Source organism: Euphorbia lathyris, chromosome 7 (assembly GCF_963576675.1).
Source record: "Euphorbia lathyris chromosome 7, ddEupLath1.1, whole genome shotgun sequence".
Lineage (NCBI taxonomy): Eukaryota > Viridiplantae > Streptophyta > Magnoliopsida > Malpighiales > Euphorbiaceae > Euphorbia > Euphorbia lathyris.
In genome coordinates, this window is record NC_088916.1 from 42,666,631 (window position 1) to 42,685,820 (window position 19,190).

The 19,190-nt window shown below is 34.5% G+C and overlaps 1 protein-coding gene and 1 long non-coding RNA gene across 2 annotated transcripts; both read left to right on the forward strand.

Annotated features, from left to right (window-relative positions):
• Positions 1–2,236: 2,236 nt before the first annotated feature.
• On the forward strand, positions 2,237–4,362 carry LOC136201080 (1-aminocyclopropane-1-carboxylate synthase CMA101). The gene is made up of 4 exons (XM_065991641.1): positions 2,237–2,383; positions 2,790–2,921; positions 3,012–3,172; positions 3,360–4,362. The coding sequence occupies exons 1-4, from the start codon at positions 2,237–2,239 to the stop codon at positions 4,282–4,284; spliced, it is 1,365 nt and encodes a 454-aa protein (XP_065847713.1). The 3' UTR covers positions 4,285–4,362.
• An 8,650-nt stretch (positions 4,363–13,012) lies between these two features.
• Positions 13,013–15,036, forward strand: LOC136235324 (uncharacterized). Its single transcript, XR_010691767.1, has 4 exons — positions 13,013–13,147; positions 13,280–13,360; positions 14,188–14,250; positions 14,910–15,036. It is a non-coding gene; the product is annotated as an uncharacterized lncRNA (long non-coding RNA).
• Positions 15,037–19,190: the final 4,154 nt, after the last annotated feature.

Genomic DNA, 19,190 nt, shown 5'->3' on the forward strand with positions numbered 1-19,190 from the left:
AATAATTGGTAGATAGTTGATTTTATTATCAGAACCTTTTAAGGAAAATGATGAAGTTGTTGAATGAGCACATTGAAATAGAACATTATTGCTACAAAGAGAAATGGCCGACATGATGTAGCAACATAACATAACATAGTATGGGTCCATAATCCCACTCTCAAACTTGTTACTAAAATTTAATGGACCACCTACGTTTCAATGTTCACATCCAGCCACGTTTTATTTATATATCAGCATTTCAATTTCAACTACAATATATGTTTGTTTTGCTAATTGCTTCTAATTATTCTTTCTCAAAAATTTCGAATGATTTCAAGTCAAATAGCTGAAATAATTTGTGTCATTATCCTTCTTCCTATGCAAGACATCATGCCACCAATTTGTTTGTCATATTGAGCCTCTCTCTCGGCTATACTATGTCTATGTCTATATGATGAATTATTTATTTCTTTTTGGCTGAAATGAGATTTCAATATTACAAAAGCTGTTGAAACGAAATCTTTCACATGTATTTACTACACAAATATTAGTAGGTAACTAATTTATATTTCATATTATATTATGTTTTTGGAAGTTGATATAGTATCTCGGGTAGGATTGTATTCTGAGCATTTAACGACAAACGGAGATCAAGATAATTAACAATGAAATCTTCATCAGGTACAATAATCCCACCATTCTCCGCATCTTCCAACAAGAGATCAACATATATCGATTCAAGATTACTTAATAATATCGTAAATGGAAAAGAACTTTTGACGCAAAAACTGAGAAGAAAAGAAGAAATTTGTCAAAAGACAAGACAAACCAATTACTTGATGATACCATAGATGGAAAAAAAAACTTTTGACGCAAGAACTGAAAAGAAAAGAAGAAACTTGTCAAAAGACAAGACAAACAAAACTTGTCTGAGAACAAGACCACTGAAACAAGGTGTTATATTGTTAATTTGTTAGAGCATCTCCAATAGATGAAGAAAATAGAGATAAAGAGAATACTTATTCAGCTTGACGAAGCCATCTCTTGTATCTATAGATTATAGCCAAATGAGATGATGGAACCTGTGACCAACCCCTTATACCATTTTTTATGTCACTCCTAATAGATAAAAAAAAAAAAAAAAATTAGAAATTTTGATTTAAGGTCCTAACAGGCAAAAAAAAAAAGAAATTTAGATTCGAGGAAGCCTGAAAGGCTAAAAAAAAAATTAGAATTTTGGATTCAACGAGGGCCTAATAGGAAAAAAAAAAAAGAATTTCGGATTTAGAAATGGTCTAATAGGATTTGGGTGGGCCAATTTAGTCTCAAATTTTGTGGAAACAGAAAAGCCGAAACTACTCATGGTCATGATGGTTCCGGTGGCCGGAGGGGCCAGCCCCAGGCCCCCTGGTTGACATGTTCGGTGGTGGAGCGGCTAGGGTTTTGACAAGTTCTGATACCATCTAGAAATAGTGGAATGAGTTAGGTGCTGTTTGATAAAACTGAAAATTAAGTGCTGAAAAAATAAGTACTGAATTTTAAATGTTAAATATTATAAGTGCTGAAAATATTGAATGATTTAATTTTTATAAAAATATTAGTTGATAATGTTTAACTTAAAATATTAAGTTAAATATTTTGACTTACCAAAATAAGTGGTTTTTAACTTAATTAGCTAATTTAAGTGATGGAGAAACAACTGTTATCAAACGCACTTAAATTAAATAAATGCTTAACATTTTAATTTAAGCAATTAAGTGGTTTATCAAACAATGCCTTATTCACATAAGAAAGTATTTATACAATGTAAAGCTAACCCCACCATACATAAATGTACATTAACTATATATTCTATGAGCTCCAACACAAAGATTAAAAAAAAAAGGGCATCAAGTCATTAATTTGTCTAAAAATCCATATAATATTGTATACGGAGAGAAAAGAGAATTTATTATTATATCTTTCTTCCTTCCAAGATGATACTTATATGTGAAAAAACAAAAAAGGAAAATGAGAAGCAAGAAGAAGAGAGTTTATATATGTATATATGTGGTCAAAAAGAATCAGCAGCGTCAATTCAAGGAATGCTTGTTGTCGGGAAACTGTTTTCTTTTCTGGGCCATTCCTTCTTCCTATATATAAAATGCTACTTATTACTCCTTTAAATTACACAATGCTCTCTCTTTCTCATTGTTGAGAGAGATTATATGTTTATCTAGGACATAAAAGCCTAAGCCTATTTAAGTGTATATATATGAAAATGTTGTCGAGTAAAGCTAGTTGTGATTCTCATGGCCAAGACTCTTCCTACTTCCTAGGTTGGCAAGAGTATGAGAAGAATCCTTTTCATCCCTTCAACAATCCTTTTGGTATTATTCAGATGGGACTTGCTGAGAATCAGGTCAGCTATATATCATATTTATATTTAACAAATTAACCTATTTTATTTAATTTTTTACAACTTCAAAAAAATAGGCACTACATAATGGACAAAATAATTTTGCATACAATTAAAGAAATTCTATAATAGATCGGTAATGATTCATATAAAAAATATAGTTATTATATAAGATCGATGATGATTGAGTCTTAACTATGGTAATTATAAAACAATTTCTTCTACAACTGTTTTTTTTCAAAGAAAAAAAAAGAAAAAGAAAAGAGCTAATAGCACTATTAAATGTGAATAAACACAAGTTTGATTTTTGTTTCATGTTCACATATATTGTGCATTCACTATAAGTCAAAAACTGAGTATTTGTATTAAGTAGAGTTAGTGACAATTAATATATTGTTTGTTTTGGCAGCTTTCGTTTGACCTTATTGAATATTGGCTGGAAAAAAACCCTGAATCCATAGAGTTGAAGAGAAATGGAGAATCCCTTTTTAGAGAGTTGGCCCTTTTTCAAGACTATCATGGCTTACCTGCTTTCAAGAAAGTATATATAATATATACATGTTTTCATCATAATTTACATACTATACTATACTATGTGTATCTCATATATACTTCAACTTTGTTTGTTTAGACACTAGTGGAGTTCATGGCTGAAATAAGAGGAAACAAAGTAAAGTTTGAACCAAACAAGCTTGTGCTTACTGCTGGTTCAACTTCTGCTAATGAGACTCTCATGTTTTGCCTTGCTCAACGCGGTGATGCTTTCCTTCTTCCCACACCATACTATCCCGGGTACAACACACACAAATCTCATTTCTACATGATTAGTGCATACTATCTTGCCTTGAAATTTCATCAATAGACAGAGTTGCTAAGATTCAAACCCTAGTTTTAGAGTTCGAATCCTGACAATCTCCATTAAAATTTCGTGGCATTAACATTTGGAAGCAACATTCGTTGTTTACTCATATGAGTGCAGGTTTGATAGAGATCTTAAGTGGAGGACCGAGGTTGAAATTGTACCAATACATTGCTCAAGTTCAGACGAATTCAAAATCACCAAAGCTGCACTAGAAAACGCATATGCGCAGGCCAGAAAACTCAAATTGAAAGTGAAGGGGATATTAATCACAAATCCATCAAATCCTTTAGGCAAAAGCATGACCCTTGATGAGCTTAATCACTTGATAAACTTTGCCACATCCAAACAAATTCATATAATAAGCGACGAGATATATTCCGGCACTGTTTTCGATAGTCCTGACTTCATAAGCATAACACAAGCCCTAATAGAAAATCAGATAGAAAATACTGAAATACGGAACCGAATTCACATTGTTTACAGTCTATCAAAAGACCTAGGGCTTCCAGGTTTTCGGGTGGGAATGATTTACTCATACAATGAAGCAGTAGTTGCTGCTGCTACTAAAATGTCAAGTTTCGGGTTGATTTCATCACAAACTCAATATTTACTATCTGAAATGCTATCTGATAAAACATTTACCGGTAATTACATGGAGGAGAATCGGAAGAGATTGAAAAAAAGGAAGGAAATGCTGATTTGGGGGCTGGAAAATGCAGGAATAAAATGCTTGAAAAGTAATGCTGGATTGTTTTGTTGGGTGGATATGAGACATCTTTTGATTAATCAAACATTTAAAGCAGAGAAGCAGCTGTGGAAGGAGATGTTATGTGAAGTTGGGTTGAATATTTCTCCGGGTTCCTCCTGCCACTGCTCGGAACCCGGCTGGTTTAGAATTTGTTTCGCAAATATGTCGGAAGAAACACTTTGTGTTGCCATGGGACGTATCAAGAAATTTGCTGACTCCAATCGCCATCGGAATAGTGTATCATCTTCGTTGTTAACAAGTGGGTCAAATTATTTTGAGCATATAATAGAGTAGTTTGAGCATGATGATATGCTATGCTATGCTATGCTATGCTATACGATGTAAAGTTTCAACTTTTCTTCTTGTTTGTTGTCCGATTATGTTATGCCTCCAAAATACAGTCAAATAGAATACGTATAATTTATAATCTCTCTTACCTTTTTGTTCTGATGAAAAACAGGAGGCCCCCTTTTTACTTTTTACTTCTATATGATTATATAGAAATAATTGTTTAGGTAAACGTAATAAAAATATGTATTATATTGTTATAATATAGAGAATTAAAATGTAGAATAATAAGAAATAAATATCTTAATATATATATTTATAAATGAAGATTGATATCATACAAAATGACATCATGCACGTGACATCAGCATCGTCCCTTATACGAGCACATCACATGCAACAGAGCATGCCTAAGGACAGTCTTAGAAGATTTGGTTCTCCTAATGAAGAAACATTCGAGAATAACTAAAATTTTATGTGATAAATGATTCTTCCTATGACAATACTCGTTACAGGAGAAGAGGTAATCCTCAACTTATATAAGGTCATAATTAATTAGGATGAAGGAATAAACTTGGTGAGCTGTATAATTTATGAGGTTGTAGTTGGTCTTCAAAGATTTATAAGGTTTCACGAGAAGAGAGAGTGATTAATATATAGAATATACTTGTAAAAGAGGATGACTATATTCTAACCATTGTGTAAATTGATGTTTTTAGTTAATTGTTTTACAAATAAAATTTTAATTAATAAAATACCCTAATTTTTTTATATTTATATTTAGTTTTATTTTATTTTATTTATGATTAAATTAATGTAAAAAAATTAATAATATTTAAATACATTATTATATACATTGTTTTTTTTGTAAGAGTATTATTGTATACGTAATTTCTTTTATAAAGTCTAACATCAATTAGAGAAAATTTATTGTGTGCCCGACATACATTTATGTGATATGCAAGGCCAATAAAATCAAGACAAGTGTCCTAAAAAATTAACTAATTCAATCAAAAATAATAATTATGAGAAGTATTATATGTAACCTATTAAATTGTCCTCCACCTTTTACATTCCATTGTTATTACTTTATTGGGTTTTTTCAACAACAATTACTCAGAGGACATGAAATCAACATATAAACTACAATATCTTTGTCTTTCTTTTTTCCTGTCAGCAATAAAAACTTATGGTCTGATACAATTGATCTCCCCATATTTATACATAATTAATTTTGTAATTGTTTATAAAGATCTAGGAATTAGTTGAAGAAAAGAGAATTTATCCTCTCATAAGAAAAAAAAACAATTAGCAGTGTTTGTAATATTTATATAGTCCGATGAAATAACAAGAAAGTCTAACTTTTAGGGGTGATTAGAACTTATTTCTTCTTGCCTGGTCAGTGGTACGTGGATGGAAAATGACAAACAGACTTGGCTGCCGAAGAGAACGAACAGAGAAGTGATGACGATCGGCGAAGAACAACTAACCTTGAATTTATTCAAATCCAGACCTTCAACGGTGTTGTTTTGAAAGAGATTCTGAACTGCAATAATTTGAGAAACACCATAATATATTGAATTTTAGACCAACGATTTTGTTTTGAAAGGGTGAGGAGATTCTAATTTTGGATGAAAAGGAAAAGGAAGAAGAAGAGGGCGATAATTAGATATTAGGTTTTCTTTTGTGTGTGTTAATTTTTAGGACACTTGTCTTGATTTTATTGGCCCGGTAAACCACTTATGTGGTATTTCGGGCACACAGTAAATTTTCTCAATCAATTAGTATACTAAACTTATGAATGAAATTAAATTAGTAATTAGTAATTATTAAAATAAAAATATTATTATAATTTATATTATTGTCACAAATAAATTTTTTAGTGACAATTATATAATTTTAGTGTAGTTAAAAAATAATTAGTTACAATATAGTACTATATTTATATTTGATTTTTAACCAAAATTTTGGATTTCTTTTTTTTTTTTGGAAATAACGCCGCGGAGAGGATGACCTAACGCCGCCGCCGCCCAACCGCCTCGCCATGGCTTCCATCACCGTCGTGACAACCAGTTCAGACTCCTTCGCAATAGCTCACCTTTTTTTATCGAAAATCTTACAGTAACTATAGCAAAACAGCTCCCAAGGATGCTCGCCGACCATCTCCCTCCTTTGCAGCTATTGTCAAGAGTTCAATTACGCCAACGGCTATCCCGGCGCCGACACAACCTTTGGATTCAGAGGAGGGGGGTTTCAAATCCATTAAAATCCCTAAGGCCATTTACGAGGAAAGAGTGAAATCATTTCAGCACTCAGTTATTGAACGGATTTCGTTGAACAAAGGCGATCGATCTTGGAAACATGCAGAATTGAAGCAACGTCCGAACCAGGTATGGAAGCAAAATATGGACTAGAAACTAATCTCGTTGGGTAAAGGTTTTTATCAAATTATTATGCTAGATGGGGATGCCCTTCAAACTATTTGGGGATTGGGGGCCATTTCACTCAAACCTGGAATCATTCGGTTCTCACCTTGGACCCCGAGATTTAATCCGGACTCGCACAAGTCCACCTCTACACAAGTTTGGGTACGTTTTTACAATTTACTCTAGGAATTCTGGGATGCATAGATTATTGCGAGCATAGCTCGTGTGGTGGGGGTTCCTATTCGTTTCGATCATAATACTGTCAATGGCGAATTTGGCCATTACGCTAGGGCTCTGATTGATGTGGATCTGTCACGGGATATACAATCAAAGCTTAGGGTGGATACGGACAATCAGAAGCAGTGGGTTTATCTAGAATATGAACGGCTCCCGGCTCTTTGTGGTACATGTTCGTCCATCGGGCATACCACGGCTCAGTGTAGGCGCAACACTAGAAACCCAAAACCACAAACGTCATATGAAGCTAGAAAAGAGTAACGCATCGCCTCCTGTGCATGAAAATCAGGGAAACCCGATTTCAAATGAAGTTCATGTTGCTTTAGCCGCGCATATGTAGACTGAGGCGGAGGCAGACAAGGGAGATGGGGCTTCCTTACAGCTAATCCTTCATCACTTTGTTAATCAGGGGAATCAAGGGATTGAGGAGGACCCTAAATGTAGGGGGATTGCAGCGATGATGACTCGATTTTAGTCACGGGATCGGACACCGATTCTCTTCGAATACCTGAGCAGGCTACTAAGGAAGATCTGGCGGATAAGTCTGAGCGATCCCATAACAATGAACTTTTTTCATCCTAGAGGTGGATACTGAATGGATAACAAAAAGAAAGAAAGCTAAGGCAAAAAAGTCGGGGGATACTGTAGATTCTCGCTCTTAGGGGCGAAACAGACTTCTCGTCACCTATATATGATAGTGCTATATTGGAATTGCAGGGGAATCAATAACCCTGGTACACAGAGGGCGTTGAAGCTCATGTGTCAAGTCTATCATCCGGATTTGGTATGTCTTTCTAAATCTATGGTTAATTTTGATAGATTTCTCTTCTTTCTGGCATTCTCTTGGATTGCAGCTTGTGGCTAGTAATTCTAGTAACTCTCTTTGGCTATTTTACAAATTTGGTAATATCAATATCTGCAGTTGGAAACACTGAGTCGGAGGACCAATGAAGAAAACCGACCATAAATGGTTATGACCGTTGATTCCACTAATTTGAAAATACAGAAAATCAATAAACATTAAAAGACCAAATCAGTAAGGAAAAAGGGAAATCACAGAGAAGTGACGTTTGTGAGTCCCATGAGCAAACTCGGCTTCTCCCGAGGGAGAGTGAGTTAGTGCTAAATTTTGTCAGGTACTTTCGCCATTTTTATAGGCGGGAAAGACCCAGAGTTCGGAAGTCGCGCCCAGGCTAGGCGGGACGCCCGACAGGTCGCTGGACGTGACGCCCAACAAACTGGGCGTCGCCCCGGCAAACTGGGCATTACGCCCAGCGAGCTGGGCGCAACAGCCAGCCTATGGGCGTACACCCAACGAGCTAAGCGTGCGTCCAGCGAGGCTGGGCACAACGCCTAGCGAACTGGGCGTGCGCCCATGGGGATCCATGCCTATAAAAATGCACGGATCCCAATGCAAAAGGGGAGATTGGTGAGGAGATTTTTTTGGCAAAAAATTATTATTAAAAATACACATTGGACAAAAAATATATAAAAAAAACGCACTAAAAATTACCGTAACTTGTGGAATCGACCGGACGTCAATCGGAATACCGATTTAGAGTATTAATCTGAGGACTAGACTCTTTAATTTATTTATTTCCTTGTTTTTATTTATTTAATTGTTTTTATTTATTTATTTATTTCTCATTTAACATTTAAATAAATATTTGGTTTTGATTTAAAATAAAAAACCTCGTTTTAAGTCCCAATACGAACCGTGATCCGGTTTTAGGGTAGTTCGGGACTAAAACGTTGTAGATCCGTCGTTGTAAATATTTTTAAATCAATATTTTCAAAGTAAAACGTCGTTTTAGCAACCCCCGTTACAAACCGTGACCCGATTTGGGTAGTTTGGGGGTCAAAATGATAGAATATAGTAGATCTAATATTTTTGGATACTTTTAAAAGGGAGAGAGACTGATTTCGATATTTACCTATTCTGTCCTTTATGGCTTTTGGGTTACTTTTTTGGTTTTTAATTAAAGTATGGACTGATTTGGAGTTTGTGCACTTTTTGGGATTATTTATGTTTTATTAATTTAGGGGTATATGTGAATGATTTAAAAAGTTGTTTAAATGTTTATATATTGATATATTAGGGTAATAAACCTAGTTTTTACACTTTTGGTTTTAGAATTTAATTATATATATATTTATTTATCTAATTAAGTTTTACATTATATTTTAGCCTATATTTATACATATATGTTTTTTTAATGGTATGGATAATATTTCTTCTTGATTTTTTATTTTAACTATTTTGGGGTTAATTAATTGATGTTTTTAATAGTATTGCGCATGTTTTAGCTTATTAATTATATTAAGTATTTACCAATGTTATCAGGCTCGGACCGGCCGGTCGAATCGGGAACCGGTGGGAAGACCGGTCCGAGCCTGTCTGGATATTTGATTAGTAAATAAACTGGAGAGACCCGGGTTTGAACCAGGACCCGGCGGTTCGATCGGGAACCGGTGTAACCCCGGGTCTCAAACATCGTAACGCGGAAATGAATATTTGGGAGGCGGGCTGGTTAGAAAAATTTGCAGGCGGGCCGGTTTGAGGGGTAGGAAATTTTGTGGGAGCTGTAGGCGGGAACATGATTTGAAATTAAAAATAATAATTAAAAATAAGCTAGTTAAGTTTTGGTGCGGTGAAGGAAAACTAGTTAAGTTTGCTTATAAGCTTTTCCACGTCGTGCGGGTGCGCCCCTAACCCGGTGATTAGTCGATTACACCCCCCTGCGCGTGAGAGAGTCTTTTCCCTAGTAATTGGTTAAAGCCTTGTAAAGCCCATTTGCTTATAAGCTAGTTAAGTTTTTCATTTCTTTCCTATGTGGGATGTGAATGCTTAATTTCCTTTTATTTTCTTCCAAACCATTTCAAGTCATTCACTTTGAGTATCAATTTCTCATTCATCCCTTGTCCGTTTTGAGTTTATAATATTTTTTTAAAAAGATCTCATGGCATAGAACACGTTGATATGTTTCAATTTATTCTGAACTTAATTTATTCGTTATATATTTAAGACTCAAATTAACAAAAAATAACAAACCAAAAGTTGTTTATAATTTATTTTGGATATATATAATGTATAAAAAATAATTTTAAATTAATTATATATATTTAATATATATAAATATTATTTATTTATTTATTACGTCATCCGATTCAACCAATCCGAGCTATCTGGTCCGACCAAGTGACCCGTGACCTAGTTACCAATCCGGTTTGATGTCCGATCCGGTTCTGATAACATTGGTATTTACTTGATGGTACCTTCTATGCTTACTTTTTTTTTGACTTGTTATATTGTTCTAAGTTTGTTTTTCCCCTCCCATTGAGCTTTTCATTTTTATGACCAGTTAAACAAATTTTTCTAATCCAAGAGGCTTACTCATCTTATCCAAGATGCTGTTAACACTGGGAGGCTTCATCCGGTTACCATTAATAAATTCTGTCCCCCGGTCACTCATTTGTTCTTTGCTGATGATGTGATCATCTTTGTGGAAGGAAGTGAGGAGCAAATTGGTGTGATTATGGATATCCTTACTAACTTTTGTTCTGCTTCTGGTCAAAAGCTTAACATCCAAAAGTCTAGGATGTTGTGCTCTAATAATATGGACCAAAGAGTCTGTAAGAAAATGAGTGAGATTTTCGGTATTCCTCTAACCAAGGCTTTTGGTAACTATTTGAGGGTTCCTCTCCATAGTGATAGAGTTTCGAACGCTTCTTTTAAAGAGATTTTGATAAAACTAATAAGAAGTGTGTGCTAATTGGAAAGCTAAATCCCTTTCTCTGGCAGGCCGTCTTACCTTGATCCAATCGGTGAACTGTGCTGCTCCCAATCACTTGATGCGAGCTTGTAAGCTGCCGGAGCCTGTTCGTAATAGCCTTGATAAAATCAATCGTCGGTTCCTGTGGGGGAACTCGAAAGAGGGGAATAAAGTTCATCTGGTTCCTTGGAATAAAGTCTGCCAACTTAAAGATAGGGGAGGTTTAGGGATTAGACAAGCTAGAGACAATAATAAAGTTCTATTAATGAAGCTCCTTTGGAGAATGGGGCAATCCCCGTCGTCTCTGTGGGTTCGGTTATTGTGTGGTAAATACAGAAAGGATAAGGTTTTTGGGGGCCCAAAAGAGAGAGCTCTTAATTGTTCCTTCTTATGGAAAAGGGTTAATGCAGTGTTCTCAGAGTTTTTCTCTGGGATTGGTTGGTCGGTGGGCAATGGCAGATCAATTAGTTTTTGGAACGACACCTGGCTGGGGATGAAGCCTTTATTAGAGGTGTGTGCTTCTCCGCCGCCTCTAGAGATTTGTAATTGGAGTATTACTGATGTGGTGGACTCGGGGGGAGATTGGATTTGGTCGAATTTTGAGGCCTACCTAAATCTGGAAGCGCTCCTGAAGATTCGGGGAGTTAAAGTTAGTAGTAAGGAGGAAGATGGGGATATTCACTGTTGGTCCCTTACGAATAACGGGGCTTATTCTTGTAAATCTGCATTTGAGGCGTTCTATCTCAACTTGGATTCTCCTCCTTCAGTCGCTTGGAAGAACATTTGGGCCTTGAAGGTTCCCTATCGCATTAGGAGTTTCCTGTGGCTTGGTGCTAAAGATAGGTTGCTTACGAACGTGGAAAGGAAAAGACGCCATTTAGTGGAGGCTGATACTTGTAGTAGATGCAGAGTTCAGGCTGAAACTACCTGCCATGCTCTTAGAGACTGTGTGAAGAGCAAAAACGTGTGGAGGGAAATTCTTTCGGGCTATTTGCTACCAAATTTCTTGGCATATCCTGGTCATGATTGGTTTATGGATGGAGTTAAGGGTTTGTTATTGCCTGAGCTGGAGCATGGTGCTATTCTCTTTGCCGTTGTCTGTCACTAGCTTTGGCAGTGGAGGAATGCTGATATTTTTGGAGAAGGAGCAATTGTCTTTCCTAATTTACTTGCTTTCTTCTCTAAAAAAATTAATACTATTATTAAAAGCTTTAAGGAGGATACTTTATCTAATACTAGCCAGAGGAATGTGGTTCATTTATTAGGTTGGAGTAGACCTGGTGAAGGGACAGTGAAGTTAAATACTGATAGCTCTTGTCTGTCGGATGGCAGGATTGCGGCTGGAGGGGTTTTGAGAGACGCTGGTGGTGCTTGGGTGTCTGGCTTTGCTCAGAACCTAGGAGTGAGATCTTCCTTCACTGTTGAGCTTTGGGGAATCTTCTCTGGGCTTAGTCTCGCCAAAAGTCTGGGTTAAAAAGTCTACTCGTGGAATCTGACAACCTAGAAGCAGTTAAAATTATCTCCGAAAATAAAGCTTTATATTTGAGCAGCCAAAATTTAGTAAAAGGGATCAAAAGGTTATGTTCTTCCTTCGACACCATCATCTTTGGACATGTCTTCAGGGAGAAGAACAGGGTTGCTGACCGCCTTGCTGCTGAGGGCCATGTGAGGATGTTAGGAGTCTCTACGTTCTCGTCGCCTCCAGACTTTCTTTTTTCTATGCTTTCAGATGATCTAGTTGGGGTTAGCTTTACCAGGCTAATCCCGGGTTAGTTTTTTTTTAGGTGTTTTGTTTGTTTTTCTTTCCTTTGCCTACAAAAAAAAACAATTTTTTCTAATAACTTCTTATATTTTAAAATAAATTTTCATTAAATAATTATATAAAATTTTAACTTTAATTTCATCTGGAATAATAAATTTGCCTTTACTTTTTTTTTTCGTAAATCGAACTTCCTCAATTTTTTTTTTGTTGTATATATATGTGTTATAATCTAAGTGGTCCATGACAAAAGTAAAATTGAGTCGTTTTGAATAAATCTAGAGAAATTTTATCGCCTATCATAAAGTAATAAAGTTGGATTTTGTAATTAATTATATACTCAATTAGTTAATGTAATACCCCAAATTATATATATTTAAGCTAATTGCTAAAATTAATTAGTTAGAAAAAGTTAAAGTTAAAATATAATTACTTTTGAGAAATTTTTTAAAAGATATTATAAATGTAGGGATTAATAGGGAAATTGCTCAATATTAATTAAATCAATGGAGCTGCATACGCAAACTCCATTCTTGAAAGGAGAATAAGCTCTTCTTCTCCCTCTCAACACAAACAACAAGGATACTAATTCTACCTCATTCTCTCTCGTTTCTTCACCATTTTTGACGATTTTTACACCGAAACGAAGCTCTCAACTCCAGCTACAAGTACATGTAAGTTTTATTGTGAGATTTTGAGTTTTTAAAAAACATTTAGAGAGAGAAAATTCGTCACTTTTACTATTCTCTCTATTTCTCGGTCATATGTTCATTATTTTGCAATTCTAACACCAAAAATGGACTCAGAGGGTCGATTTACCTATGGATACACTAGATTTTGATGCATGCAAGGAGTTTTGAGGTGTAATCGGAGCTACACCGGAAAAAGTAAGAAATCTAACCAAAGTTTAATTTTTCGGTTGATTTTGGGTGTTTTGAGAGTGATTCTAGACTCCTGGAATCATAAGAAACAAAGTGGTATAATTAATTTCTCAAAATAATTAACTTTAATTTTTCCGATAGGCGGGTCTTGAACATCGGTGATATTTTCCGGTGACATACGAAATAAGTGTAAAAAAATTATTTGGTTAACTTTAGAATGTTCTAAATATTATTTGGAGCAACATTAATTCTTGGACTTTGGCCAAATTCCTTACCGTTTAGTCTCTATAAATTACGAAAGTATATAGTTGGGTGAAATTAAGGAAAATAATTAAGTTGGGTTAAAAATAATTGTTGAATCCTCATTTAAATAAAAAAAATCAGAATATATAATTTTAAAAATAAAGGTTGAAGGGAGATTAGACTAAGCATAATTAATTAATTATGCTCTTAAGATTATTGGTTAGTTAATTTGGTTGATTTAGATATTATAAAAAAAGATTATAAGTATATATGTTTATATGTTGTTTGATGATGAGTAATTTTGGGAGTAAATTATTGGAATTACTGACAGTTATGGAACTGTCGGATGATTGATGTCCAACCGGGTTGATAAATTGTAGTCTATGGAGTCCCGGTTTGGACTTTGAATATTTTTTAATATAGAAGTGTATTTTATTGCATGGTTGACCCTAGTCATTACTAGGAGGATGTCCGTTTTATAGGGGAGACTCTGTCGAATTTTCGGTAGAAAGTCTATAAAACGTGACGAAATAAAATTCAATATTTTCCTAAACCAATATAGATTCTAAAAATAATATTATCTCTTTTAGATATTAAACTGGTAGGAGGAGCAGCAGTACCTGAAAACTAGGACAGCCAGCTAGGAGCAATTTGTGAGTTAATTATATGTTATGCATTTTTAATTTAGCATTTGCATTCATAATAAATGATTTCATGATATTTCAAGTAAAGTATTATTTTTACTTATAAAAGTGTCTTATTGTTTATAATAATTTATACGTAATTAATTGTGGATAAATACGTGTTATGGACATGCTTCCTGGTGAGCGGCATCAGGACCTTGTGCGCACATGTACTATCGGGTTATTGGATATTGATGATACTAATATTGTGAATGTTGTGATATATGGATAAGCTCAGTTGAGATATTCTCGGGCTATATGATATGTGGATTTTGGATTTAAGTGAGGCTGGGTACGGAATCGGTTGAGTTATTCTCGGTCCTCCAGCTAACTGGGCGTGTGGTCGCTTCGCTTGAGTTATTCTCGGTCCCCTAGTTATTGGATATGAGTGAAATGCTGATTATTGGTGGATTATTAGATCGGGTATTGAGGTTTAGGGTCCAACACATGTATTAAACCACCTATCTATTTATTTATAAGACAATTTTATGAAAAGCATATTGTGTGATCACTTATATTATATATTATTATTATTATTATTATTATTGTGTGTGACATAAATGTTAAATTACTCATGCATTGCATATAATTAATTCACTATGAGAGTTTTGACTCCTTTAATTTTTCAGGTGACTAGAAGTCTGTTGCAGCCTAATTTCTTTTTTCGGACAGCACATCTATCTTACTATGTATGACTATTTAAGAATTATGTTAAAAATTTATATTCTAGATCGCAGTACCAGTTTGACGATTATGTGTGTGTTTCTTTTTGAAGGTTTTAATATTAAATTATGTTAAGACTATTGGTAAGGTTGATTGTATATTATATTAAGGCTTGCTACGGGTTCCGGTAGCTTGAGCTTACCCGTTCCCTAGTGCCGGTCATGGTCCGTGGGATGGATCGTGACAAAGTTGACTACTTTGAAACTTAATTTATCAGAAACATGGGACAAAATCATCCATAATACATAGTTCCAACTGTGGGGGTCGGAAAGCATCCATGGTAGAGGTGGTTTCAGCCGCTGTGGGGCCTGGACTTGTCTCTACCTTTGGATTTGTTGCCCACTTTGTAGGGTCGTGAAGGCTAAGAAAACCAGCTCTGATCTCAATGACACCAAGCAGAGGCCGACAGAGCCATTGAGAGGATATCTAACGCGCTTTCACCACGTCCTCACGTGTAAAATCCATGCACGTCGAGGTAGCCATAGACGCCCTCAATAAGGGAACCACTTGCCAACTCCTCTACAGAGCTGTTATACCAACCCACCCCTTACAACATGAGCTTATGGTCGTGGGGTAGAGTTTCGTTTGCTACGATGACAGTATGCAACCACCAGACTATGAAGAGAGGGAGGACAAAAAAAAGTTTAACTAGGAGAAAACTTACTCTAAATTCTGATAAGAAGGACTCCCAAAAAGTCGAAGGTCCTTATCGGGCGATGCTATCTATGCGCGTGATGCGCGAAGAGACCGCTAGCTACATGGATCTCTTCGTTGCTACTTAGGGACAAGTGTACCCCGTCGTATCAAGTAATAAATCTGGTTAAGTCCAAGTATCGAATCCATGAGATTTATACCTACAAGTATTAAACTACTCGGTTCTATTCGTTATCTAGGCGGTGAATACTTTAGGCTTGAGTTGGTGACACTATAAACTACTCCTAAACTATGGGTGAAACAGATTTGTATAGTTCAAACTCTAACGAAGTGATACGGGTAGTGATGTTGGGGTTTATGTCCTATAGACAATTGTTTTAGGATATAAATATTAATGAATAAATTGTTTATTTAATCATTTGTTTAATCAGATATATAACATTAAAATGTAACTATATATATAAAGGCACAAATCTTTCATAAAGAAAGTAACCCTAAGTTTATTTAAGTAGTTATAAAGTGTTCATACAAGCATGAAGTGAGAGTGTACTTTATAATAGACCAGTAGACTTAAAGTAAACCCAAGTCAAGTAATATGTTATAGGGGTTGGCATATTACTGTTGAGACTTGCATGTAACAGTGTTTTCTGTCGAGAAAGAAAGCTGATCTCACAAGCTTTAGGTATTTAGATATCTAGACAGTTACATGGATCCGGTGAAGGAGTTCATTAGGATTGGGACCCAACTTGAGATAACATCATGGATTAATTTATCTAAAAGTGTCAACTGTTCATCTCATTGGTATTAGTAGGTATAACTAATCCTCAGACTCAAACATTCGTTAATTAGTGATTCTGGATTATGGAGTCTGATACTTTGATTCTGTACGTGCACGATCCAACAGGTGAGAGCCTGGGGTGTGTGAGAGCAGGGTTGGGTATCACACAAAGTAATTGCAGAATAGTTAATGTCAGATTGAGCATTCGTCACTCCCGATAAGTGGGAGATATATCCAAATGGCCGCTTGTGGTGAATTGACTGAAATCCTTGCAAGGTGATAGAGTTAAGAGTAGAAATGAATATTTCACTTAACTTATCTTTCAGAGTGAATTCAACCTGTACAAGTAAAACTAGACTCTTCGTTATATATAACCTTGACACGTTCCATGGTTATAAGGAATTGACCAACATGATATAGTTGATGAAGGACCGTATTATACTGTACCTAATGCAGAAAGGTTAACATCAGTTATCAACCTGACTTCTTAATTGCTCTAGGGGAATATCATAGGTTCTGCTAGTAACAGCTCGCGACGGTATTCCGTTATATATATGTTGGAATTAATCATAATGAATTAATTTCAAAGGATATATACGACTAGTGGCAATAAAGGACCTAATGGGTCGCATATGGGACTTGGAATCGGAGGACGAAAGTGTAAATTAGTGAGACACAATATCTGGGCCGAACTTCATTAAGTAAATAGGGATATTAATTTGATTTAATAATTATAATTAGATTATGATTATAAATTAAATTAAAGTATTATCTGATAATATTAATTAGAAGTTTTATGTGATTGAAACTCTAATTAATTATCCCTAACAATAATTAAATTATTAATTTGATTAATAATATTATCTAGATATAATTAGTTATTATTTAGATAATAATAAAGTGTTTATTTAATTATCTAATTAGTAATCCTATTCCGAATAAGATTCTAATTAATTAATTACCTAACACAACTAGGATTAGGGTTTTGAGAAGTCTATAAATAGACTCCGTAGCCTCCATATTTCGCCTAACACAATAAGAAAGGAGGAGGAACCGTTCCGTCTTCGTCTCGGCTAATCTACATTATTTCTTACTCTCTCTTTGATCTCGTATCGATTTCTGTTAGAGGCAATCATTGCGATTGCTATTATAAAGGTTGATTACTGATTAGTTATTCTTTTCTGTGTTGTTTCTTTTGTTGTTCGTGATACACGGATTAAGAGTTGTGGGCACTTCGTTTGCAACTGTAGATAGTTCTTCAGAAAAGGTATTTCATTCTATCACTTTTTATATGAAATAACAATTAACAGATCTTGGAAAAAGGAAATAGATAAAATAGATAAAATTTTATTATTCCGCTACGCCTAGGCTTTTCTATTTTCCTTCATTGGTATCAGAGCCTATGTTAATCTGTTATTTCATATATGTAAATAAAAGGGTTTTTCAATCAGATTGAAAATATTTAAACGGTTAAGATGAGATTAATATGTTTTGTGATTCGATTAATTAACAAAAGGTTTGTAGAATTAAACGGTTGATTAAAACGATGGTTATATATTAGATATATGTGTTTTGTGGATTAAGGGTTTAACCGTTTGAATCGTTAAAAGAGTTAATTAGATTAATCTCTGAAAAATTTGATTTTATTAACGATTTAAGTGAAATGGTTAGAATCGATTAATTGTTGATATATATTGGAAATTGTTATATAGATAAATATAAAATAGTTTTATAATATATATATATATATATAGGGGAGGGATCAAGTGAGAACCCTTTCCTAGGTGAGAACTCACCTTAGGTGAGAACCACCCAAAACTACGTAGTTTTGAGTAGGAAAATAAAATAAAAAACGCTACTACCTAGGGGATTCAAACTTGGGTCTCTTCATCCACACTCCATATTACGAAATGCGGAGTTCAGAGCCGAACAAGAGAGAACAGTCGAGAAGATAGAGGGGGCTTACTAGACTTTATATTGATTGATACCCATTGTCAAGAATTTCTTCTTAATCCATCCGCGCCGCTCCTTCCCACCTACGTGAAAGTAAAACAACCGAAAGACAGATAAATTCTAGTAAAGGCACGAAGTGACTCACTGAGTGGAAGACTTCCTTTAAGACAGTTCAAGCAAAGCAAGGTAAGGCAGCAAGATTCAAAAGAAAAAGAAAAGAAAAACCACTCTATCTAGCCAAAAGTTCTCGTAGGCGATCTGAGGTTACCGACTACCACTGAGCCAATTGCTTTTTTGTTTATAATATCGCACGCTGCTTAATATACCACGGTCCTTTTAGCTTCTACTGTTTAGTATTTGACGCATGCACTTATTAATATCGATTAAATATGCATAATAATGAATTATGAATAGAAAAAAAGTGCATAATAATGAATTATTAATAGAAAAAAAAAAGAAATGTGCATAATAATGAATTATTAATAGAAAAAAATCCAAGAATATGCTCTAATTTCTTATTTATTTAATTCCTTTATATTTTTGTAATTTATGTTATATAAGAAAATATATTTTTTAAAACATACGTTATAACATATATTTTAACTTTTAAAACACGAACTATGAAGTTTAGAACGTACGACATATTTTTTAGAACATACGTTATGTTTTTTAGAACACGTGTTATGTTTTTTCGAACATGAATTATAAATTATATTATAGAACAAATGAAAAAATGATCCAGATATCTACTGATTTTTTTAGAACATTATACTAAATTTTTGGAACACAAACTATATATTTT

Excerpts from the sequence above, each read along its gene's own strand:
- LOC136201080 (XM_065991641.1), top strand. The coding sequence starts at position 2,237 with ATGAAAATGTTGTCGAGTAAAGCTAGTTGTGATTCTCATGGCCAAGAC. Across the intron at positions 2,384-2,789 it reads TGGGACTTGCTGAGAATCAG|CTTTCGTTTGACCTTATTGA; the intron begins GTCAGCTATATA and ends TTGTTTTGGCAG. Across the intron at positions 3,173-3,359 it reads CCCACACCATACTATCCCGG|GTTTGATAGAGATCTTAAGT; the intron begins GTACAACACACA and ends ATATGAGTGCAG.